Source organism: Penicillium cosmopolitanum, assembly GCF_028827165.1.
Source record: "Penicillium cosmopolitanum strain IBT 29677 chromosome Unknown utg000012l:1.0-3308103.0:1.0-3310761.0, whole genome shotgun sequence".
NCBI lineage: Eukaryota > Fungi > Ascomycota > Eurotiomycetes > Eurotiales > Aspergillaceae > Penicillium > Penicillium cosmopolitanum.
This window is the reverse complement of record NW_026622682.1, coordinates 1,158,327-1,182,511: the sequence shown is the minus strand read 5'-3', so window position 1 is coordinate 1,182,511 and position 24,185 is coordinate 1,158,327. Positions and strand designations below refer to the sequence as shown.

Here is a 24,185-nt window from a genome sequence, read left to right as displayed (position 1 = left end):
CAAATGTCAACCCGCTGCCGATCAAACCCAACATCCTCAACCCCGCTCGCAATAGCCTTCCTCCCTCACTGGCGCTGGCTAATCTGTCAAGCGGGCTACGCAAATGTCCTCCCACCACCCGGGTTACGTACGGGAAAACAGAAGAGCCAAGCCGCGGACGAAGTCCCAGTCTCCTCGCCCGGGTGGAATGGGACGGATGGCGTTTATGGCATTCTTTATGAATTGGATCCCGTAGATGAGGGGGGTTTTGGATGGGTTTGAGGGTATTGATTTTGATGCGCCGCCTGCAGGGAAGGAGGGATTGGAAGGCGGGGAAGGGGAGGGGGGGAGGGGAGGAAGGGTTGGATGTTTCGCCGGGGATTCGGCCAAGGGAACAGGGTCTTGGTGCTTATAATAAGTGGTTTTTGGGGGCGAGGGTTGTGAAGTGGTTAGCTGAGAGTGAGGGGCATGCACTTCGACTTCGTGCCCGGCACCAAGTTCAAAATGATGCTGATGCTGGTGTTGAGGCTGGTGATAATGCGGGGGAGGAGGTGGATGTTCTGGTTTATGTTGATGAGAATAGGATTGTGGTTGGGCCGCCGAAGTTGGAGTATATTGGGCGTATGAATCGGGCTATTAAGGAGTGTGCGGAGTTGGGTGTTGATGAGGGGTGGATTGGGGGGGTTATGAGGAGGTTCATTCCTGAGGAATGAGGTTAATAGTAACTAATGGGAAAGGTTGAGTCGGGCCGAGTTGAGGGTGGACTGAGTAACTGACTAGTAACTACAACTAGTACATGATTTGCTTGGATGGATGTGGTGTTATATGGTGCATACGCAGATGGGCATAGATGACTCCTTTTTATGTGTGATATTCAATACACATTACAAGCTTTCCCCAGACTGGGGATACTGGCTCTATTTACTATAGATCACTGCGGTACTCGTACTCATACTCGTGGCTCATTCCTTCAAGTTGATACAATACTCTATTGTATATACTAAGGTTATAGGGCAATGTGGTGTATATGGCAATGATTGCTATTGCAGCGAAACAAGAAGCTAAATGTATCTGTCTATAAAGTATGGGATTGATTAGATTTGATTGTTGTTAAATTGTTGATGTGATGTTGACGGATGTTGATAAATATGGAAGTAGAATTCGGGTATGCGAGCCCGGCTCTACACACCACCGACGCGGATCCGCAAAGCGCAGCGAGCCCTAGCGAAGCCAAGCCAAGTCAATCAAGCCAACCGGAACAAACGAAGACTTCAAAGATAAAAATAGAAACCACACCAATGCGGTGACATGTCGGATGAACGTGGGATGGGCCGTTCGGGAGTGGGCGGGCTAAGCTAGGCCAGACCAGGCCAGGCCATAACGGAAACTGAACTGAGGCTGAGCTGGCGCGAAACACACCGCCGGGTTTCGGCTGGGACGGGACATTATGGCGATCTCGGTAGATCGCGGAAAGCGAAGTGAATTTGGTAAAAACTTTTGTTTAACTGCGTCAGGCAGGAAGGGACGGTCGCCTCTGAAATCGAGTCGAGTGGAGTCGATGCCGATGCCGATGCCAATGTCGATAGCAGTGCACTGGCTTAGGCCTGGCCGGTCAGAAGGGTGTAGACGGGGGCAGGGAGCTTGTCACGGCCGTGAAGGAATTCAAGCTCGAGGAGGAAAATGAAGCCGAGGATTTCGCCGCCCATCTTCTTGATCAATTCGCCACCAGCTTGAGCAGAGCCGCCTATGAGAGTCGTTAGTATAAGACACTTTTTCTTTTCTTTTTTTGAAGGGGGCTGCAATTGCGCTAGTAGCAATACGCCCGCATAATGCATGTGATTGCACATATACATACCGGTAGCAATGATATCGTCGACGACAATGACCTTCTGACCAGGCTTGATAGCGCCAGCCTGCATCTGGAAGAAGTCGGTACCGTACTCCTTCTCGTAGCCCTGAGTTTCACAGGGACCGGGGAGCTTGCCCTGCTTGCGAACGGGGACAAAGGCAGCACCGAGGCGCAGGGCCAGACTAGGGCCCATCAAGAAACCGCGGGCCTCCAGACCGACGATGACATCGGGCTTGACGCCGCCGGCGTTCTCGAGGATGTGCAGCTCCAGGGAACGGATGAGAGCCTCGTGCAGGGTCGGGTCGGCAAAGATAGGCAGGATATCCTCGAAGAGAATGCCGGGAGAAGGGAAGTCCGGGAACTGACGCAGGGCGCCGCGCAGGCTTACTTTAAGACTGGCGAGTTCGGCGGCGCGGGAGGCATGGGCGGCGGGGTGTCCGGTGACTTGGGCGGAGGCATCGGGGGCGGAGGCTGAGGATTGGGACATGATGAAGAGAAGAGAAGAGGGAGAGGAGAAGAAGGAGAGGGGAAAAGGAGGGGTAAAAAAGGGTAAAAAAGGATGTCGAGATAATGGAGGAGGGGACGAAAAAAATCAGCGGTAAAATTACGGTGATAAGGTGGTCTGCCCCTCCAAGTCTAGATTTAGTGTTCTCCTGGTACACTAGGTGTGCTAGTTAGTATACCACATGGTTTGTATTAATTAATTATAAATAATAATATAATATAGAGTACTATATCATATTCTATTATACTATACTATACTATACTATTATATCTTATTCTACATTTCATACATGATACTCATACATTCTCCTCTAGTACATATGTACTACCCCTAGTACCTCTATCAGTACCGCCACGAACAGCGGTCTACGTATATCTACTGTATCCCCCCGTCACGCCATGCATTCGACCCGGTTTCTAGAATCCCGCCTACCCTAGGCTACCGTAGTGGGTGGCCAGCGCAACAAGATCGGCCAGGACTAATGCTCCTCTTCCTGCAGCGGGCCAGGGCAGTTCCGCTCCCCAGCCAATCACAATCCACAACCCGCTCACCTTTCATGCCTATCACACCATACGGGGCTGCCGGTAGGTTTGGCCTGTTTAGCCTTCTTTCATACCGAGTACTCATACTCGTACATACTTACATATTTACTTTGTACTCGTACGCATAGGTGACTCTGACTCACACGGTCCCTGTCCATCTCAGAGCCCAGTGTCGATCTAGAACCTCTAGAACCGGCGGCCTGACCGAGGAACCCCCCCCCATCATGGCGGGGATGGCGTTCTAAGACCATCAGGCCACAGACCCCATGGCGAAGATGGTGTTGACACCAGTCCAATCAGGCTTGAGGGGATCGGGGGGGTGGTTCTGAAACTCGTCTGCGTGCATTAGTTCTGCAGTGAGGCGATCGGACGTTGCGTCCAAGATGAATCGGTTCTGCAGTGGTGCATTGGTCCGACAGGGGATTGAGAGTACAGAGTGGCAATGGAAGGGTGGGAAATCCTGGGCCTTGTGGAGGGAACTACTAGATACGCCACCAATGTATAAGAAAAAAGGAGCAAAAGTATAGAAACAGCCATTTTAGCTAATTCGTTTGGTTGATTTTAGAAGAGAAGCAAAAAGATATCTCAGGTAAGGATTTTAGGAATAGCCGAACGGGGGGGGTCGAACCCCCAACCTTGAGATTAAGAGTCTCACGCTCTACCGATTGAGCTAGCCCGGCAGGGCTGTTGTTTGGCAGAGCAGACTATGGCTATATGAAGCAGAATGATTGGGAGATCCAAGGCTCCCATGAAACGTCCAAGAGGAACCAACAGGTGGACAAATTTGAGCCTTACAACATACATTTAGGCTGGTATGTGTATTATATTTGCTAAGATTTTCAATTTATACTATATTATTCACAGGCTAGTACTAGTGGAATTTCCTCTTAGTACTACTTCTGGAGAATCATGCAATCCATTGCGTGTTTTGCTTTGCTGGTGTACCTGTTCATTGATACTCGTAATATATATACAGCATGGATGCCAAGCTAGCCATCCACTCGGAGTCCGCAACCAAGAGCCTGAACATTGCTGTATTCCAAGGATAATACTAAATACTATTTTAAAATATGGACTTAGATGAGTTCCAATTTAAGCACCACTAATATCAATGGCCCCAATACTGAGTACTATTACTCTTAATTCATGATCCTCAATGATCCTCACGATGCCCACCCCTTAGTACATCCACGTGACCGCACGGACCACCTCGCTTAACGTTTTTCCGGAGCTGCGCCCTCGGTATAAATCTGCCGCCTGCAGCTTCTTCCTCTTTCATCTCCTATGGGTGTTTGCACCGAGCTTGGCTCTCCTCTGCTCCTAAGCTCAATGATGCTTCTTTCTTTGTAATACTATTATTGGATCTCGCAACACCATGCCTGCTCCGATCGAGGACCATCCGTCCGAACCGCATCAGGACCAGCTGCAGGCCGTGGGCAAAGCCTTCGATGCCCTCCTACTAACCCTCTACCGACTTACCAATAGACACAACGACCTCAAACAGCACTCCGAGGATGTCTTCAAACAGGTAAATACTCCTTTGTTCTTTGCTCTTTGTTCTCGTTACCCCTATCCCCCTTTCACCACCCTCCCCCAGTCTCACATGATGAGAAAATTAGCTCTAGATCAGGAGCCACTTATGTGGCGATGACGGATTAACATGTATTATCTGATTGAGACTTGCTTTCATTTGCCTATTCTTTGAAATGTTTCTCTCATTCCATGACCCTGGCTAACTTGAAACGCAGTATACAGCCGTGACGCGACAGCTGGCCCCTGAGGATAGGCCGCATGCGATGGAAGTGCAGCAAAGGTTACTGGATCAACAGAAAGAATTGTGTCTAGGCCTTGTGCAGCACAAGTCCCCAGTCGAAGAACAGTCGCTCAATTCAATGGATGTAATCAAGACGCTCGTTTCACACCAAAATGTAGACGAAACTGCCTTCCGGGCCATCGTGGACGGGGTGAAGGGATATAAAGCTTTGCTCCGCTCCCAGGATGGCCAAGGCTCCTCTCCCAACTCCACCACCAACTCGTGCATCCTCTCCCGAGGCCCCGAAGACCCTTCGGTGTCGCTGGAAAAAGACTTCACCACCAACGGGACTCAGGGTAACCTGCACTGTCCTTTCTCCAAACCTCCACGATCACCCCACCCGGGCTCCATGCAGAACGGAGGAGCTGCGAATAGTGAGGGGCCTAAGATCCGCATCGATACCTGTGGTAATCCGGACTCGGACCCCATCAAGGCCGACATAGAGGAACGACGATCCAGTACAACCCCCTCGGCTCATACCTCGGGAAGTCGATGCCCCGTGTCTCGTTGTCCGATCCGGTACCTGGATAAGCATTCGCCAGAGGAGATCGCTGAATACGTGGAACGTCACAAACATGAAATTCCTCGCAGCCATGCCATCTGCGTCAAGCGATATCAGCGAGACCCCCAGAATATGCGTCAACTGGACGCCAAGTATGGCGGATTAATCAACATGATCAGTGGTCTCTCCGCGAAACACCAAGCCTTCCTCCCGCAACAGGCCAACGGCAATGGCGACGATGACCAGGCCTCCCACTCCGCATCTACCGAACGAGTCGAGAAATGGGCCGAGAACGTGGACCCCGTTGCCCCCGACACACCGAACACGAACGAGAATGGCCATGGCCAGGAGAACGGACACGGACACGGACACAAGGAGGAGGATGAGGGGAGAACAAGGATGATGACAACAGCCGTGAGAGTCACTTTGACCGGCCCCTTCGAGAGGTCCGAGTGGGTGAATCCCCAAGCAGGCCTTGGGGAATTCATGTCCCACTCGCCGAGCAATTACCTGCCCCAGTACCCTTCTCCGGATCGGCATCTGGTCCTATGTCACCACCAGCGCCCGTGGGTCCTCTTGATACCTCACCTGGCGATGCTCCGCCAAAGCCTGCTGGTCGCTGTCCCTTCGGTCATGATGCTCCCAAACCAAAGCCCGAAGAGCATGTCGTTAAGCCCGAGTCACTCGGATCACCATGGGCCAATTGGGGCAAGTCACTTGAAGAGAAGCCTGTGGATGAGGGCCCTGCTGGCATGAAGCAGCAGAAGCAGCACCCGGAGGAACCCACCTCGTCGCAGTCAGAGGCCAAGCCTCCACCACCAGCACATATCACCTTCAACGGCCCTGTTTTCTTCGGATACTCCGCTGAGCAAACGGCCAGCCTGATGCAGCAGCTGGGCAATCTGGCCAACTTCACCAACCCCTCCTCCTAACCTACTGGTCTCTGTGTGTCTGTACATTTCTTTCCTTCTTTGCTTTACTTTACTTACCTTAGCGATCCGATCACGATACCACGACCTACCTACTGTACAAGTATTCTAGCGAGCGCATCAATAATACCACACATCAACGCATTACCCATTACACATTACACATTAACACATTAATCACTACTACACCTGCAAACAAACCAGTAACAAACCAAAAACCCAGTGTAAACGTAAAAACTTACTCAAACAAGCCATCCTTTCCCGCATTCCTCCATTCCCCGAGGGAAACCGAATGGAAAGGCAAGCAACCCCCACCAACCGCGCGCCCCGCCCTTCTTATTCTCCGCCTTCCACCAACATGCATCGTTCTCGTCTCTTCTCTCGTCTCCCTCTCAAATCATCTCTTCATCTTCATCCATCTCTCTCCCGTCCTCAATTCATCCCCTTCTCAAGAATTGCCAATATGTCTGCCAACTTCACCATCGTTACTGCCCAGGATGCCTGCCCTCGTGAGTCACGTCACCTAACCAGCTGGAGCTGTGCCAGCCAGCCAGCACCAAGCTAGAAACAAACCCTGCCCTTAGAATCCAATGCTGACAATCAATTCTCACAGCTGCTGGCCCTTACGTACGTCTCCCTTGGAAATTGAATTGAATACCTGCCTCTCCCCTCCCCCCCCTCCTTCAACCAAACCAAGCTCCAAGCAAACGGGGAGCTTCCCCGCCAAGCGCAGGGCAGCAACGCAAGCAACGCAAAACCACCAACACTACAGAACCCCCCAAAAGCAAAACTAACAAAACTCCCCCCCAATCCAGTCCCAAGCCATCCGCGCCAACGGCACAATCTACGTCTCCGGCCAAATCCCCGCCGACGCCTCCGGAAACCTCGTCGAAGGCAACATCGGCACTCTGACCCAAGCCTGCTGCAACAACATCCAGGCCATCGTCACCGCTGCCGGATCCAGCGTTGGCAAGATCGTTAAGGTTAATGTAAGCTTGACCAAACCATATCATTCACAACTATGCTATGCTATGCTATGCCATGCTATGCTATGCTATGCCATGCTATGCTATGCTATGGATTTGTGGTGCAATTGCTAATCCTAGTCCCTTTGCGCAGGTCTTCCTTACCGATATGGCCAACTTCGCTGAAATGAACGCTACCTATGAGAAGTTCTTCACTCACAAGCCTGCTCGTAGCTGTGTTGCTGTTAAGCAGTTGCCTAAGGGTGTTCCTGTTGAGATTGAGTGTATTGCTCTGGAGTAAATAGGACCGGGATTGGGGCTGGATTGGGTCGTGCCGGAGCAAGGCTAGGCTAGATCTGATCTGATCTGATCTAATATCTTATTTTATAGAAAAAAGATTCAATGATTCAATGAATTTCTTCGATGTGATTTCATGTTTTTTATTGTAGAAGTAGAAGTAAGTTTCTATTTAAGCGTTGGTTTCAAGTTGCTCTGGCGTAAGGCTTAAAGATCTCCCTTGATTTTAGATAGTACTTGTAGATTGTTTACGTATATATTATATACTGGTTTTTGACAGACATTCTGAATACGGGGAAGATGAATGAATTGAGAATGAGAAGTATGTACATATACACCACAGGAATAACCAACCATAACCATATACAACGAATTTTCATCGTAGAGAAACAAGTTCGAAAAGAAAGGAAACAGTCCAAGACCACTAGCATTTATAATCGATCTCCGGGTATACATGTATTTGTAGGAACATAAGCCAAAACCCAGAAAAAAACCCCCAATTAAATTATGTGCAAATTCGCAATAGGAACACCCTGAGAGCGCATAGTATACCGCCTCTTAATCCCAATCCCAGTCGAAGACTGCAAAAGCGCATACGTCTCATCACCCCCACCAACCATAATCAAACTAACGAGATGATTACGCGGAATCCCACTAGCCGAAACCTGACCCTCATCAAGATGGGGTCTAATAAGCGACGACTCAGCGCGTAGCGCAGCCAACGGCGCAGATCCCTTCTCAATATTCTCTTGCGGAGAACTGGGAGGAGATTGTTGGGACTCTTCATCATCCCAGGATACGACGATGACTAGTTTCAGTGCTGAGCGTGAGGGCCGGAATGCTGCGATATTGCGCAACTTTTGCGAGAATGTACAGCTGCCGCGTTTTATGACGAGGACTTCGTGTGTTTGTACGATGTCTCGCAGGATGCGGTCGTCGCAGATTTCGTTGGCGAAGTAGATCGTTGACCAGGTTAGGCGGTCTTTGGAGGGTTTGCTGAATAGTGACATTGTTATTGCGTCTTCGACGTCGGGGAGTGGTGCTGCGCCGATACCGGTTGGTAGGGTGGCGGGGAGACTGAGGCGGAGGGGTTTGGTGGTGTCGTCGTCTTCCTCGGGCTCGGAGTCATCGCGGAGTAGGGCGGAGACTGAGTTGACGAAGTTTGATAGCATGCTTCTCATTGTTGATTCGGGGGAGTCGACTGGGCTTTCGTCGTCAACGACGACGGCGGGAGCGGGCTTGCGACGGCCGAGGTTAAGGTCCGAAGTTTCTTCACTTTCTGAAGACTCTGCTGCATGTGGTTCATCTCCTGGAGTAGCTGAAGCATTGCGCTGGCGAGAGGTTTCTGGCAGAACGTCAATGACGAGGTCTAGCATGGCTGTGTCGCGAACCCGGGTGAAGTTCGGATCATACGGATCGACGACATCAAAGGTGACCTGGCGAGAGATGTATACCTTCTCATCCTTTCCAAGCGGTACATTGTTGATCACTTGCACCCGGTATCCATCTTCGTTCTCGTGGCCAAGAGAGACGTCCTGTACCATGCTCAAGCGGAGCCCTCCGATTGTTTTGACTAGAATACCGTCTCGCACTCGCTCTAGAGCCCCGGGGCCGAGATTGACGCCGCCTGGAAGAGATGGGAATGATATGTCCAATGTGGGACGCATGGCCATCGGTGCACTAACTGCGTCGAACGGGACGAGTTGCGGCGGAAGTGTCCAAGGATAGAAGGTATAGTTTGTAGGAGACGACAAATCGGAAACAAACACGCTCTGGTGCTCGGGCGATTTCCCGAGAATGGGGCCCTCGGGTGCTCCACGACGAGGTCGAAGATGTAGACGCGCCAGGCTGGCAGCATGGAATATATCAGGTCGAGAAGCAGTAAAAGACACGCCGAAAATAGGCGCGGTGATAGCTTGACAAGTATCTTGAGGGGGGTTTTCAGAAGACCACGATTGCGCCTGGCGGGAGGGCTGCTTGGGAGCAGTTCTTTTCTTCGGGATGATCAGAGGATGGCCTTCGGTGTTGAAAACCCACGGCGCATCGATTTTGTTCAATGGGTGATCCGGAGTGAAAAGGAGAAACATATACTTGGCCGTTTCACCCAAGAAGAAGCTCTCCATGCGATCGATCATCTCGCCAGTTTGGACATTCCGGAGACCTGCCCATCCACATTGGGTCCAACAGCGTCTCTTGAGGTCACGAAGAACCATTTCTCCAACATGCAGGTACCATGGGTCTTGTGTAGATCGGTAGATGTAGTAGGTTGATTCGATAAATTCAGGTCGACCTCCATACCAGGCAAGACCTCCGTCAATATCACCCGTGGCCACGTTCCACCGCTCGGGAAGGGCCGAGAAGCGTGTCCAGATGGCTGTGGTGAGGAGATGGATTTGAATTGCTTCGTCTACTTTGCCATCCAGGGCAAGCAAGCCCGGGTAGTAAGCACTCAAGCTATCGATCCAAAAGGCCCGCGTCGCGCCGGTGGAGACATCTCCAACAACGAGATGAGGATGTTGATATCCCTCCCCACGGTACAGATGTCGATTGATCGAGGTATGGGAATCTTCCCAGACCTGGAGAAAGGCATCTGCAGAGTGTTGGTAGTCTGTCAAGGGGAGATAATGGTCATCCATCAGACTCCAAGGGCTGGAAGTGTCAAAAGGCGGGCGCTCCCCTCGGAAAGGAGAACGTGTGATTTGACCGCATATTCAAAGAAGCTGTCAATTCCAGCACCAATCTGTCATATCAGTCAGCTATGATCCGTGAACTTCAAAAAGCCTTTGCTACTAGTATGTTAACTTACTCCTGAATAGGGTCCCACCCATTTCCCAGATTCTGCATCTATCCCAAATCCAACGAGTCCAATCTCACTTCGACGGGCCCAAACTGCCCAGAATGCTCTTTTAGCCAATTCCTCATACCGGCCATCACCAGTTAATCTGCTGAGAACAGTGAATTCCAGGGTAAGACTGCCAGCGCCGGCACTGCATGTCTCCGTGATTTCTGCAGAGTTCATATACGCATATTTCCGCTTTTTGTCCTTTTCCTTTTTCTTGCTGGAGTTGGCATTCAGAGGAGAGTTCTCGTAGAATGGAATACCGTGTCGCAGATTCACTCGAGGGTAAGGAAGGCCGGTTTCCGTATAAAAAGCAGGGAGCAGACGATGCACTAGATCAACTGCCAATCGGAGTAATTGCCCGTCGTATACGAATCCATCCTCCCACATAATGCCATGGTCTTGCTTGGAGAATCCGCTTTTGTCCCAGGCGCTGGCATATTCGGCATCCCGTTCTGGCGGGTTATATCCTGTAATGGGTAGTTCACCGATAGCAAATAAGTGTGAACTTAGGAGTCCGCCTGGAGAAGTGTTAGCTAAGCTTCCAAACAACGGTGGCAATGGGATCATACCGAGTCCTCGAATCACAGTCTCAAATACCTGCACCTTGCTATCGATATCGAAACCCCTGGTTCTCTCACCCTGACCAGCAGGGCCCTGCGATCCATCACCATAGAGCCTCACAAACTCCTTCACACCGCCCTGGAAATTCGACAGAGCGCGATCGCCACTCTCCGGACTTGACGACAAGATCGCCAATGTCGATAAGCTGTCGATCAACGTCAAGGAGTAATTTCCGAGGACATCGTTATGTTCATTGTTCTTTTCGTCACGGGTCAAGGGGCCACAGGTCAACGGGCGCAATTCGTCTTCGGGAAAGGCGTGATCAAGGTAGTTCTCGAAACCATGGTAGAACATGTGTTCTGTTTCTTGTCTGCGCGATTCACGGAGAGGGTTAGCAAGGGCACAGTATTACCGGAGAAAGCAACAGCAATCCAACTCACCTGAGCTCTTTAATTTGGTAGTCTCGCATAGCCTGCGCCGACGTAAGCCATAGCGACAGCAGGACGGCCCAGACCACCATCATCCACGCGCGACGGGGGTTGAACATCTGTAAGCTCCAACATCGCGAGCGCATCACCGAAAAGGGTGGCCACCGAGGGGCATGGACGGGCCAGTGAGGTCTGTTAGTTTACAGAACTCGATCGTCGATTGTGGTGGGCGTTGTAAAGCGTGGCGGACGGGGATGGCGGAGGGAAAAGTGTCCCAGTGGATTTCAATGGCGGGTCGATTCGGTCGATGCGGTCGATGCGGCCAGATAAGCCTTGGCCGCCCGCGATGATCTTCGAGTACAGGAGAGCATCCGGGTTATTTCTAGTAGAGTTTAAATGCACCTGTAGCCTAGTGGGGTCCTCTTATTTCTATCTTTATTCTGGAAATTCTTCACCTACGGCAGAACTGCATTTTTTTTTAGCTTTCTGCAGTAGCGACTCCACCATGTAACTAGCAGTACGTAGTTCTTATACACCGGGCGAGTTGTGTATTTCCGAGTCTATAGAGATTTATTTAATTGTTCAAATAAATACTTGACTCGAACACTATCCTGTGCCAATAGAATAATGCAGTAATATAAGTGATTTGTAACGGTATATCAGAGCGCGCAACGTGGTATCTAAGATTAATATAGCGTATTGTAGATACTAAATTTACCGGTTTAGATAGTAAACGACGGTACTATATTAAGAGTACATGTTTATATGTATGAATAGGATTCAGGTGAGGGCTGAGTCAGATGTTAGTAAACAGAGTGTCCTTATTCTGCGGAATTCCGCCAGTGCTCATAGATTTCTTGTAGGTTTACGGATATTGTCAGAATCCCAGGAGAAATCCCGGGCCATATCTTCCTGATGTATAGATATCATTTTCCGAGACAGTTATTATACTAATTAATAATAGAATTATCCTGTCAGCGAAGTACACCGAGAAATAATTAATAGAATATTTAATAATCACCTGTATTCAAGCTTAAATATGATAACAAATATAGTAAATATAGCCTATTTAGCCGTAAGCACTTCCAAAGTAAATAGGAGACAGGAGCGACCCAATACCCTATCGTCAAAAGCGGCACCTGCCAACATTCACTGGGGCACGAAATATCTAAACATTTTCAAGTCGGGCAGCTAGCTCACCTCCGTCTCTTCTTTTCTCATACCACAATATCTTTCTTTACCCACGCTTACTTCCCACCAGCAGATGATATCCCTTTACTGATACCACAATATCTTCCCCGAGTCATATTGCCAATATGTCAACAACCCGTACTGTCAACAACCCGTACTGTCAACATATTTTCCTACCCCCCCCTGGAGATCATGGAGATGATCTTCTCCAGTCTTGCCGGCCCGGAAGATGGTATCGGCTTCGCCCTAGCCTCAAAGTACACTTACGATTGTTTCCTGTCGTTCTTGGAGCAGCGAAAGATCGGCAAAAAGCTCTCAAAGCTTCTGCCAATTGAAAAGGCTCTCCACGGCCAACCGTTTGATGCTCTGGACGAACGTGGCCACCTTCCACGAATCCGACTACTTCCATGTCTTCAAACCGATCGTTTGAGAGCATGTAAGCTGTGTTTAAATTTGCACCCTATTGAGTGGTTATCTACTCAGTCAGTGCCCCTATTTTCCGTCTCCAATCCCTGCTCTGTGTTGATAACTAACAAGACCCTAGGACCTTGGAAACTGGGACTCTTGAACTGCAACCCAGTGATCAGTCCCAGAATCGGAGTAACCTGCCTCATTCTCGTCACCCGATGGTCCAAATCTGACCTTGTATCCGCATTACCTTCGACGAAGCGCTACATCTTCACCGTGGCCTATCCAAAAATGCCGGATCGTGGAATTCCTCGGTGAGACCTTGGCCTCCGAATTATCCTGCGGTACCTTTCTACACCCATGGCCCTGTTTTCTTTGAGTCCGAGCACCACTGCAGCTATGATAGCTCTCCTGACCCGGACATGCCAATCCAGACAAAGTTCAAACTTGTCGATACCCTTCTGATTCATGTTCGATTTGATACTGATTTTGACTAGATGCCCCGCGGAATCCACGACGATTCGTATCAACTCCAGTTGATCTTAGATTGGGCTCGCGGCAGAACAAAGGAGATGAAAAGGAGATAGAGATATGGAGGAACTTGATGTCCAAGTACTTGGCTGTGGGGTTCCTACTGGGACGAGTGTGAAAATCCCAAGGGAAAGATGATGCTTTTGAGAAGGCAAAGCATCGTGGGGATGAAGGTTGACGGTTGGCCACGCGCTTTGTTGCTGCCCGTTTTGACCTAATTCTAAGAAGACCATTTTTAAGACATCTTCGGTTTAATATACTTCTTTAATTTTACGCTTGTGCTATCTATTCAGAAAGCAATTCTTCCTCGCTGGAGCTATTACATCTTAATATACAAAGGCGGAACATGATGGCTGGATCCATTCTCGACACTAGCTTGTCGGATCTCATTGCCTCGATTATTAGGGACTTCAGTTCCTGCTTTATGGCTTCCGAGGAGACCCGCTGAGGGCCATCAATATAATAAGCCTGACAATCGCATCCATCGACAAAGTCGTAGAGAGCATTGATTTTCTCCTCGTTAGACACGGAGACAACTTGCACGGACGCGTCGCCTAGCAGTCCAAACAAACCAGACTGTGCGGCTTCTCGAAAGCTAGCATGAATGAAAACAGTACGCATGATAACCAGCCAGCTTGGCACCTTTTCGAAAACATCAAATCTCTCATATTTCTGGTCGATCATCCGGGTAAACCAGTCGCACATAAATGAAGGACGACCGACTACCTGGCAACTGTGCCAGGCAAGAGAGGCCAATGCACTCCCGTCGTTGTTGCTGTAAGCTGCGTCGGCATAAGGCGTCCAATTTGTATGTACAGAGTCTCGTTTGGGGTCTACCCAAAATTCGTCGGAAATCCCAGCAGTTGTGCTCGAGACAAAAACAGCATCACCTGGTAAATCGTCATAGAAATCATCTGGAACGATGCTTCCTGATTCGTGAGCAATGTAGCGCGACTCTTGACACACCCGAGTGATCACAGGTGGAAGGCCATTCAGTTTAGCTGTGTGCGTGACTTCGCAGGGATAGGAGCCATTGGAATTACGCTTCATGTAAAGACCGAAGCTGGTCAGGAGATCCGTTTCCCATACGCGACATGGTAGACATAGACGCCAAATCTCCAGTCGCAGCTCTGTAGGCAGCCTCGGAAAGAGATGAAAGGATTTTTCAGACATGAGCAAGTATCGCGGAGCTGGAATTCCTAGTCAGTGTGGAATTTAGATGGATGACATTTTGGAATACTTACTGGCAATAGTGGGGGGGGTTGGTCCTTCCCTTTGCGATGAGCTGCAGACGTTATCGAGGTGAGAAGAATGGAGAAACATTAACCAGGTAATAACAAGAGCTGAAGATCATTGGTAATTCGGAAATCACCATCGACGACCAAGAAGTGCAAAGGTTCACTGCAGAGAATTTTTGGCCCCAAAGCTTAAACTTCATAATCCCCACGACCCTGATGTCTCGACTGCACCTGAAGACGGCGCAGTATCTGCCAGAGATTGTTTAGTTTAAAGCTGCAGGTCGTTCTGCCTAGCAACGATTTGCGAAGAAGAAAACTGTCAAAACCTGAATGGTCACAACCGCGATATCAATATCGAACCCTGGTGGTTGCCTTGTTGCCTTAATCGGATGGCATCAACCCCGGCACCATTCATCTGTACGCTTCCTTTTCTTCCTCTTCTTCTCCCTCCAAGCTTTTTACTTTCGTCAGACCGCTATTACACGTTGCCTGGTGCATCTTGATCCTCATAGTACCTGAGAATTGTCATAATACTGACCAGCTTCACACTGCACTCAGAGGCCTTCAATCCCCGATCAGATTCAAAATTTAAAGCCATTGCCAGCAATAACAATACAAACGCCGCGCTCACTGGCGACTCAGAGTACTTGGGACTGGCTCATAAAATCGCTCTTCTTGTTCTTGTCATGTTCTCGCTCTCTCTCCACCGATTCTGTTTCGGTCTCGTGGACATGTTCCTCGAGTTGATCCGGTAAAGCTACAACCTTGAATACATCGAATCCAACGGGTTGTCACTTGGTCCACCGAAGACCACAATGTGAAAGGGAGATACGGACGATTCCACAATCTCCGAACAATATCCGTGGCCACCCTCCCACCACGCCCCAATGGTTTCTGGGTTATGTACGCTCCCCCAGACAAACAAACTGCCCCACCATCTGTGAAGCTGGCAGACCAAGTCCAGGAAACTTTGGCTAACTGGGATGCGTTGGGAAAGGACCCAAGGGTCTCAGATCAGGTGCTGGAGAATGACGAAAAGATAAGGACAAGGTACGGAGCCAGCAGTTATGGAACAGGCAACTATTGGGAACCCTATCTTCTGACGCAGCACAGATGACAATTATTCATGGCCTGACAACGATTCCTCCTCCTGGTTTCTCAAACAGCAATGAACTATGGCAATATTCTCCTTTCGTCTGTGGTACGACTTCTGATCTGAGACTCATGGAAGCGTTGGTGCTTGACATGAATTGGCCAAAGCTTCGCCTATCACGGATTTGCTGTCCTGTCGGCCAACGAAGGCGAATGTACCTGGATACTACCCAGAACAATCGATCACACGAAACAGAGTATCCACATCAAAGCAGCCCCAAGTCTTGGGGCTCAATGCATATCAAATTTGAGGAATATTTTCTTCGAACAACAAGGAACAACGAATCGGACTTCATTCTGTCAAGTGATGATATGTCGGAAATCGCAACAGCTGTCTGGAGTCACTTTCCCGAAGGACCGGAGCAGGTCGATCGCCTTGGGGCAGATTTTGCTGAGTCCACCGATATTGTGACGGGTGACTACAAACAGAGAATTTCTTACGTTGATGCGAAGATGCTCAATCATTCCACGCAATTGTATCCTGAATTTGCCAACAGCGGCATGGCTGAAGGAGCTACAAGCCTGGCCGTCTCAAGAAGAGAGTTCGGTACATCGGTCGATTCAATTTCACTCGGAAGGCATATCATCTCCCGTATTAATCAATTGAGAGTTCCCCAGGCGTTGGATTATATGGGCAAGTACCTAACGACATCCCCGAACGTGCTCTCATACTACTGACCTATCAGAAAGCTGCTCACGCAAATTCGCAAAGAGCTCGGAAAGGAAGAACTACTGTTCATGGAATTTCAACTGATTCCGAGAGTTTCACTTTCATAAAGCTCGATAATCAGTCTCAAGTAAGTGTATCCAAATCTCATCAGCGATCCCGATTCTAATATTTCCTAGTATTCACGCAGAAAATTCGATACTGTTGGAAATGACTACGGCCAGGTACTCGGTCAGAGTGAATAGACGATCTAGTAGCCCAGCTGAAGCTGAGTTGATTATGGCGTTCGCTTAATGGCGGTACTGTACGTTCGTAGTGTTAAAGACGGACCAGCCTTAAGTACCACGTTATATCCGTGGCAGCAAAAAAGGGTCTATCAAAGGCGATTCACCACATGGAGGAACTGGCCGCACTGCCTCTCCCCACCGAAGAAATCCTCAGCGAAGTAACAAAGCACCAGGAACAAACCCAAGGTTGCATCAATCAATTCTGTCGCGTGCTTGACATTTGTGAAAATAAGACATTGCGCGTCACTTGAAATCGTCTAGGTACGTTGGCTTCTGAAATGGCAATCTGCATCGAACCACACAACAAATACCTTCTTGGTTGGGATTCCCTACTACCTTCCTCGAAGGAGCTTGATCAAGAGCTGGTCATCAGAGATTGACAGAGAACAGGATATAAAAAATACAGACCCATGAAGCCTGACACTTAATAGCGGATCAGCATATACCCCCTGGAGCTAGCATGGTTGACAACGATTCTTCTCTCTCAAAATTCTTGAAAGAGCAATGGAACTCTTCTCCAGATTTGTTGTGCTGCGGCACAGCTTACGCACCACTTGCATGAACCGTGAATAATGCCTTCAATATCACGGGGATACCACAATTTCGCACTCACCTTTCTGCAACTGGGGCCAACATTCGCGCAAACTTTTTCTCAATGATGTTCAAGCCAGATACCACGTCATCCGCATCCATTGTGAATTTTATTCCAGAACCATATAGAAGTGATCATATCCGACAGATCTTCAGCTTGTTGGAAATGGGCCCAAGTCAAAGGCTGCTTTCCTGCGGCAGATGGGACTCGGTAGCTCGTGACCTGCAAACCGCTCTCTTTCTTTTAATCATACTTTTGTCCGGATCTCGTAAAAACTTTGCCATCGCCGCCATGCTACTTCGAATCTGTCGTGTCTGTTTCATAGTGGAGCAGACTCTTCCTTTCAGGGCTTACGCTCTTTCGATCAATAGTTCTGTTGGCACCATAGTCAACATTGCTATTACTAGGAACTGGTGCGTTAGGGTGCGAAATATTATCACGATTTGGATGATCGCAGCCCGAATCAATGGCGCCGGTTTCGATCGCACGCTGGCCTGCCGAAAGAGCGAAGTCACTGGAATCAAAGTATGTTCGTTCCTTCAAGTCCGTAAGCAAGAAAATGGACCGGTTTAGCTCGGTTAAAATTACATTAAACCGCTTGTTAAGCAAATACCCAAGAGGCTGCTTCTCGTATAAACTAAAGTAGCATTTCTCACTTTCAGATAGTGGCTACAGGAAGTGCTATTCGCGTCGACATCATGTCATAAGACCAAAGTACAGCAGGGAAGATTATATAGCCTGACAAATAAATAGACACAACACAGCATTTGAGGTAACAATCTGGATAGACAAGGTATACGGTGGTTACGATCATAATTCGATAGCCAAGAGGTGGCTTAGAAAAGGATCTTGATCACAACTCTACGTCACTTTCTTCTGGCATAGGCAGTTTACACGCCTCGTCCATTTGTCTCTGGTTTTCCTCAAGTTCACCGGGGCGAGGTGGATACCAAAAGCCGGGTCCAGAAGGGTAATGGACTTGGAAACCCTAAGTTGACGGTCAGTTTACCTTAAGCGAATAGAATATTCAAAAGAGTTCGAAGTACATACTACTTCGGGTTGACCGGTTAGTTGCTCCAAGATCCATCCAAAGGGTCTTCGCATAGATGTATCCGCTAGAAGCATTGCGGAGAAGTGAGTCTCATCCGTCTCCCAATTAGTCGTATCCCGATGTTCATTGTAGTGAAATGGCGTGGAACCCATCTCCTCGGGCCAAGAGATCTCTGTCGGCTTTATCTTGTATTTAGTATCATCTTCATAGGCCTTGTAGGCAAAGACTATAATCGGCAAATGTTTTGGGTTATTGGAGTGTTGCTGGGATGACAGAATCTCTCCTAGAAATCTATGAGTTAGTTGTTGATATGTATTGCAAGGGGATCCAAAGATGATGAACAGGCTTTGGAAAACCAAAGAGAACATACGATACCACAAAATTGTATTATTGATACTGTCTTGATTAGCGAGATCCACTATAATAATAGCGGCATCGCTATCTTCGATCCATTTTGCCCTATCTTGGGGTGTGCTATGTGATCCAGAGATATCCCAGATATCAAAGGTACAAACACCAATCGTCTAAGAATGAATATTAGGGAGGGTTTCATAGTGTCACATGATACCATATATAGCAGTTAAAGGAACTTACAGAACTAAATTTACGCAGGCGACTTTGGTAATTAATTGTTGGAACATAATCATCTGAAACATAGTCATCTAGAAACATAGATACCCAGTTCGACTACGGGATATGGTCAGTGATATCGTTGATGATCGGGGAAATGGTTTTTCTTTACTTTGCCAACACACGCATCACCGACCAATGCCACTTTGATGTTTCTCTCGAGGATCTCCATGATTGCAAGGGCCCAGGGTTCAGGAATTAGGTGTTGACCGATTGCGCGGCCGTGTTTGAGTGATGGTCGGGTGTAAAATAAAGGTTATAAAAGAGAAAAGCGGGCGAGCGGGGTTTTCAAACATCCCGACGGTCGTGATTAACATAACGCTAGTCGGTGTGAGTGGGACACAAGTGGGTAGGACAGTGGAGAAAGCTAAATAGGGGCGAACAAGGCATACTCTACTCTACTATTCTTGTATATGCCTATCTACTCGAATAGATTTTGTTTTGTGTTGATATAATAGAAGAATAACCTCTTTAGAGATTCAAAATAACCATGTGGTCGTCCTATCATAGACTATTGGGAAAGATCTCGATGTTTTGTCTGGTGTTATATATTCAGAATCAAATTAATATTTACTGTATTCAGCTTGTTACGTTTGAAGGAGAAATGATCAACTCGTTTTTAAGTCAACGGAAATATATTATTTCAACGAAACTGGAGAAATCGAGTATTGAAGAACCGAGTCATGTTCTTATAGGCCGGAATGTGATTTCTTCATTGAATGCTCTTTTTGAGGGGAATATTGCGCTGTTCGCTGGGTGGAATAAGGTTATCAGGAAGTTTCTTGAGCTTGTCGCCATCGGTGTAATAAGCGTTCATATAAATTGCTAAAAGAGATTTAGTCAACAGTTGCAGACAGAGGGGGGCGAAGACCTACCCTGTGCGATCAGTGCAAAAGTATCGCAGTTTTTCCATTTCATCTCGGTTCCTACGATATTCCTGCAACCCTTATACCTGTATTGCTCCTCAACGGTCGGAGAAAGCATGAGCGGAACTAGAAAGAGACGTAAGTTAGTGCCATTCATTTCCCGTAGATGGTAGATCCAATCAACTGGGACGTTCCAGTCACCCAGAAACTACTTACACTGATTACTGTCCCCCAGATGGATCATCTCATGCATCAATTCTGAGCTGATGAACGCGGTAAGACGATCGACGGTCATTTCTTGTGAGGTGGCTATCCTATTGAGTGTACTGAAGAGATAATCTTGCGTTTCAATACCGTTACTATCATAGTCAAGCGCGTTAATGATCTCGCCCGGTCGTGGCTTCTTGCAGAGAAGAATGCCCTTTTTAGGATCATTGGCATTTGCAATGGCAAGGCCGAGTGCTTTTTCGCATGGGCGTATTTTGGTTCGGATTTTGTTGCCAAGGTGGATTAGACTTGGTGCTATATTGTGCATATAATTCTAACAATAACAGATATAGCTATGCTGTAGCAGGGTGAATGCTACGACATGGTCTGATATACATAACGGAGATGTGCTCTTATAAGATATAGTATTATAGGGACTTCTGTGAACCCTTAAAATACGAGACAAAAGGAACATATCTTGAGTATACTCTGGCAGTATCTGATGGCGCTCGCGCTGATGAAATTTGGTTAGATACTGACCCTGCTGCCACGCCTAACCCGAGAAGAAGCACGTTGGATGCTGGATGACGACGATAATATTTTGAACCTCTTTGTATTTTGTAGCTTTTCAGTTTTTGATCGGATTCGGCTGCGCTTTTCCAGGACTTTAAACATGCTACAACCCATCCAGCCACAGGTCTTCTCTTCGTTGGGCTCGTATCCAAGCACTGGCCTTGCCCACTTCGGCCCATATTAAATTTCAATTCTTATACCCCTTATCGCTGCTTCCAATAAAGCTATATATCGAGTACCATCCTTCGTTCCCTTTTTCCTTGCCGTTTCAGGGCATCGGCGTGCGAAGCTTGCGGAGCGCGCGATTCCGAAACACACTAGTCCCCATTCGATCTAGTCTATTTGAGATCTTGGAATTGTTTTGTCACGATAAATTACACAATTCCCAAGGGTTGGTGGGTTGTAACTTTCCTGAAACATAGATACAATCGTTACGCTACGGTTGACTCGAATGTTCACCAGTTTGATCGAGGCTTTGGTATTCCGCGACAACTTTGAGAAAAATAGCGCTACGTTCGCGTATCTAACTCCTGAGTGGTGCAAATGAAGAGACTTCGTTCTTCAAGGCAAATAGGGGTGTGATATCAAGGCGGTTGATTTCGCTGTCTTTAATCGGATTACCTGATAGCGGGGTAAACTGGAGACTGGGAGGTCTAAGTGTATATTTGAGCTACTCAAAACTCTTGTACAGGGTATGTCGACTACCATTTCCTAGGGCGAAAAAAACTCTAGATTCCAGGCAGGGGCGATATACGGCAATATCGGGAATATCACAACTCTCTCCTCTTTTCGCTCATTTATCCTCTCTTTTGTTCTCCCTGCTCACCTGCTCACGGTCTCCTCGCGCTCACCACAATGGCGACTCCAGCTGCCAAAGCGGCCCCGAGCTACGATGCACCCTCTGATACCTCAGCTGGCCCCGAGAAGTTTGTCGTTCGCCCTGCTCGATTCTCCGATGTCTCGACGATTGCCCACAATTCCACCAAAGCGTACTGGTTGTCCCCGATGGACCAGTTCCTCGCGCCGCGCGCGCCAGAATACCCCGATGACATGTTACGTATGTACCGGCAGATAACGCGGCGGCGCCTTGTCGCAGGGGACTCGGTGACGCTCGTTGCTTGCTTGGCATCGGATATGGATACACCGGTGGGCCACATTTCGTTCATGCGTCAAGGGAATGACGCTGGAGCGAAGGCGTTCAAGAGGTCTGTGGCATCAAACAGCTTGTTCAGGCTGTGGCTGTGTATCCTGACCTGGGTCTTCTGGGTATATGACAAGGTCGACGAGATTGTTAAACCGCCTTGTGCGTTTGACCCGGCAGCAATAAAGCAGCTCGGAGAATGGAACAGGGCGGGCGATGCGAAATACTGGACATCCCACCCAGAGAGGACGAACAAGTGGTACATCCCGAATTTGGTTATCCACCCGGACTACCAAGGCAAAGGTATCGGGAAGCTGTTGGTGACAATTGTATTGCAGAGAGCCCAGAGCGAGAGAGATATCGTAGGCCTCATGGCTAGTTCTCATGGAGAGTTCCTGTACCGCAAGCTTGGATTCGAGCGTCTGGGAGACTTCACCAATAGACCACCTACTGAAGGACCGGATCAAAAAGGTGGTGGGTACATGCTCTGGTATCCTGAAGGCGTCCGTCACACGGACTAGACTGATGGTATGGGGTTCAATGGTGTTTGGATAGGCTAGAGTTCCCTCGCTGTCCTTGTCCGAGGGTCGTGTGCTGCGTTGTTGTTCTTGTGCGAACTAACCATCTTGACTGCATATCCGATATACGCCATTAGATTTCCAATATAGCCCATATCTATCCATACCCCCACAAGACATACAGCGACCACCAGAACTATTATTGTTTTTTTAATCCTATATCAAAGAAAGCTAGACAGTCGACCGAATCTTTGTCACCCAGTCTGTTGGTGTGTTTGCAAGTGAGTGGTTCTAGACAGGGCATAGACCATACAGCGATGATACGGGAGCTATTTTTATGCGATTATTTATTACCGTACTGAGATACTGCCAAGATTGTGGGTCAGGGGCAATGTAACCATAATAGGTGTGGCGTTATGCAAGATAGAGTTCGACAAACAACTACAGAGTGTGAAGCGGTGAAACTGATTTCGAGCGCGTCTGTACATAGTAGCTAGATGCAGACGAGTGTCTAGATGTTTAGGCACCAAATATGTGATTCGTTCCACTACCATCTCCACCCGTATCCCGATGTGTAGTAGTCGTGTTATTCAATCACTCTCAGTAGTAGCCCCGTTGCACCAAAATCCATCCAAAAACCGTTGTCATCGTCGTTCCCAGTAAACCTAGCATCTGCACCGAAATTTCTAGAGCTTGCGCGGTAGCTTGCAATCAAGAGTATTGTATCCCATTCATTAATCCTTATCCCGGCCGAAAGTACGAGCGAGCTGAACGAGGATGGTATTGTATTCGTAAGTACCAGATGTTTGAGCAGAGGCAACCTGAGGGAGAACCATTGCCTGCACATGACTATCAAGATTCAGATAGACATAGTAGAACTGAGCTTTGGCATTGCCGATGACCTCACCATCGACAGCGAGTTTTCCTTGTATGGCAGCGTCCCACGTATCGAATCAGGTCCTTGTAGTGAACTTCTCAGGATGCGGAAGCGATGGTTTCGGGCGTTTTTTAGCTTGTCGAGGTTGGGCTTTCGTGAGAAGCTCGTGGAATGCTTCAGCTTGGCTGTTTTGGATCTGAAGAAGATCGGATTGCACTTGTTGCTCCTTGGGGATAGCGGCGATTTGGTCGATCATGCACTCCATTTCGAGGTTTGATGGAAGGATGCTTTGTTGTATGTGATAAGTCGAGATGAAGTATGATTGGAGTTGATGAAGGATGGAAAGTTGGTGATGTGAAGAGGGAGAATAGGAGAGAGTAGAGGATGAAGCCATCTAATAGCTATTGATATGGAAAGGACGGCCTGGATGCCTAAGACGCCTAAGACTCAATACAAAAAAGATCAAAATCAATATAAAGTACTCTGTGGCATTCGACTTTACGAAAATATTCTGGACCCCATGAGCCTGTGCAGTTACATGAATTGATATATACGGAGTAGAGTAACATTTCTGGTAATTTCCACAGTACATGGGTAGCTACTGCTGGATCTCATGGCAATATATAGTCATCTTCCAAATAGAAAGTAGCATCCAGAGCATCTGGTAAACTAAACTAAGAAGAGATGTAAACTTGAAAACAATCTTAGATCTTACTGAATGGCTATAAATAAACACAGATCCTAGCGATTCGAAGATCGACTCGAGTTCCTCTCAACAGCCCTCAGCTCAACATCAATCTCCTCCGTAACCAGAATTTGCCTCGATATCCTCTCTTCTCCGGGCCAGTGAGTAGTATTGCCCAAACTCAAGCACCGCGTGATCTCAGTATGGCAACCATCCATCGGTCCGGGTCTCCATAAATTCGCACTTTCATTGCTCGTATTATCTGCGTGTATCTTTTTCATTTTCATCGGCGTCGGTAAGCCCATATGACCAGCTTCTCCTCCTCCTCCATGATATCCATCAACATCCTCACCCGGCGA

At 48.2% G+C, this 24,185-nt stretch overlaps 12 protein-coding genes across 12 annotated transcripts; 6 read left to right on the top strand and 6 right to left on the bottom strand.

The window, feature by feature from the left end:
• Nucleotides 1–3: 3 nt before the first annotated feature.
• N7509_013222 (uncharacterized protein) lies at nucleotides 4–692 on the top strand (the record flags this gene model as incomplete). The annotated part of the gene is made up of 2 exons (XM_056637859.1): nucleotides 4–255; nucleotides 291–692. 2 exons carry the CDS (start codon nucleotides 4–6, stop codon nucleotides 690–692), a joined length of 654 nt encoding a protein of 217 aa, XP_056481366.1.
• An 885-nt stretch (nucleotides 693–1,577) lies between these two features.
• Nucleotides 1,578–2,315, bottom strand: N7509_013221 (adenine phosphoribosyltransferase APT1; the record flags this gene model as incomplete). Its single annotated transcript, XM_056637858.1, has 2 exons — nucleotides 1,578–1,723; nucleotides 1,835–2,315. The coding sequence occupies 2 exons, from the start codon at nucleotides 2,313–2,315 to the stop codon at nucleotides 1,578–1,580; spliced, it is 627 nt and encodes a 208-aa protein (XP_056481365.1).
• A 1,935-nt stretch (nucleotides 2,316–4,250) lies between these two features.
• Nucleotides 4,251–6,122, top strand: N7509_013220 (uncharacterized protein; the record flags this gene model as incomplete). The annotated part of the gene is made up of 3 exons (XM_056637857.1): nucleotides 4,251–4,403; nucleotides 4,624–5,646; nucleotides 5,694–6,122. 3 exons carry the CDS (start codon nucleotides 4,251–4,253, stop codon nucleotides 6,120–6,122), a joined length of 1,605 nt encoding a protein of 534 aa, XP_056481364.1.
• Nucleotides 6,123–6,582: 460 nt separating this feature from the next.
• Nucleotides 6,583–7,385, top strand: N7509_013219 (uncharacterized protein; the record flags this gene model as incomplete). The annotated part of the gene is made up of 4 exons (XM_056637856.1): nucleotides 6,583–6,628; nucleotides 6,733–6,746; nucleotides 6,935–7,108; nucleotides 7,239–7,385. 4 exons carry the CDS (start codon nucleotides 6,583–6,585, stop codon nucleotides 7,383–7,385), a joined length of 381 nt encoding a protein of 126 aa, XP_056481363.1.
• Nucleotides 7,386–7,881: 496 nt separating this feature from the next.
• On the bottom strand, nucleotides 7,882–11,331 carry N7509_013218 (glycoside hydrolase family 47 protein; the record flags this gene model as incomplete). The annotated part of the gene is made up of 5 exons (XM_056637855.1): nucleotides 7,882–9,957; nucleotides 10,023–10,121; nucleotides 10,188–10,741; nucleotides 10,793–11,154; nucleotides 11,225–11,331. The coding sequence occupies 5 exons, from the start codon at nucleotides 11,329–11,331 to the stop codon at nucleotides 7,882–7,884; spliced, it is 3,198 nt and encodes a 1,065-aa protein (XP_056481362.1).
• A 1,264-nt stretch (nucleotides 11,332–12,595) lies between these two features.
• N7509_013217 (uncharacterized protein) lies at nucleotides 12,596–12,936 on the top strand (the record flags this gene model as incomplete). Its single annotated transcript, XM_056637854.1, has 2 exons — nucleotides 12,596–12,839; nucleotides 12,887–12,936. The coding sequence occupies 2 exons, from the start codon at nucleotides 12,596–12,598 to the stop codon at nucleotides 12,934–12,936; spliced, it is 294 nt and encodes a 97-aa protein (XP_056481361.1).
• Nucleotides 12,937–13,627: 691 nt separating this feature from the next.
• On the bottom strand, nucleotides 13,628–14,515 carry N7509_013216 (2EXR domain-containing protein; the record flags this gene model as incomplete). The annotated part of the gene is made up of 1 exon (XM_056637853.1): nucleotides 13,628–14,515. One exon carries the CDS (start codon nucleotides 14,513–14,515, stop codon nucleotides 13,628–13,630), a length of 888 nt encoding a protein of 295 aa, XP_056481360.1.
• A 1,178-nt stretch (nucleotides 14,516–15,693) lies between these two features.
• N7509_013215 (Translation initiation factor SUI1) lies at nucleotides 15,694–16,410 on the top strand (the record flags this gene model as incomplete). Its single annotated transcript, XM_056637852.1, has 1 exon — nucleotides 15,694–16,410. One exon carries the CDS (start codon nucleotides 15,694–15,696, stop codon nucleotides 16,408–16,410), a length of 717 nt encoding a protein of 238 aa, XP_056481359.1.
• A 1,721-nt stretch (nucleotides 16,411–18,131) lies between these two features.
• Nucleotides 18,132–19,131, bottom strand: N7509_013214 (uncharacterized protein; the record flags this gene model as incomplete). Its single annotated transcript, XM_056637851.1, has 5 exons — nucleotides 18,132–18,266; nucleotides 18,329–18,612; nucleotides 18,700–18,853; nucleotides 18,924–19,016; nucleotides 19,072–19,131. 5 exons carry the CDS (start codon nucleotides 19,129–19,131, stop codon nucleotides 18,132–18,134), a joined length of 726 nt encoding a protein of 241 aa, XP_056481358.1.
• A 540-nt stretch (nucleotides 19,132–19,671) lies between these two features.
• On the bottom strand, nucleotides 19,672–20,120 carry N7509_013213 (uncharacterized protein; the record flags this gene model as incomplete). Its single annotated transcript, XM_056637850.1, has 3 exons — nucleotides 19,672–19,784; nucleotides 19,835–19,951; nucleotides 20,042–20,120. 3 exons carry the CDS (start codon nucleotides 20,118–20,120, stop codon nucleotides 19,672–19,674), a joined length of 309 nt encoding a protein of 102 aa, XP_056481357.1.
• Nucleotides 20,121–21,460: 1,340 nt separating this feature from the next.
• Nucleotides 21,461–22,267, top strand: N7509_013212 (uncharacterized protein; the record flags this gene model as incomplete). Its single annotated transcript, XM_056637849.1, has 1 exon — nucleotides 21,461–22,267. The coding sequence occupies one exon, from the start codon at nucleotides 21,461–21,463 to the stop codon at nucleotides 22,265–22,267; it is 807 nt and encodes a 268-aa protein (XP_056481356.1).
• Nucleotides 22,268–23,217: 950 nt separating this feature from the next.
• On the bottom strand, nucleotides 23,218–23,406 carry N7509_013211 (uncharacterized protein; the record flags this gene model as incomplete). The annotated part of the gene is made up of 1 exon (XM_056637848.1): nucleotides 23,218–23,406. One exon carries the CDS (start codon nucleotides 23,404–23,406, stop codon nucleotides 23,218–23,220), a length of 189 nt encoding a protein of 62 aa, XP_056481355.1.
• Nucleotides 23,407–24,185: the final 779 nt, after the last annotated feature.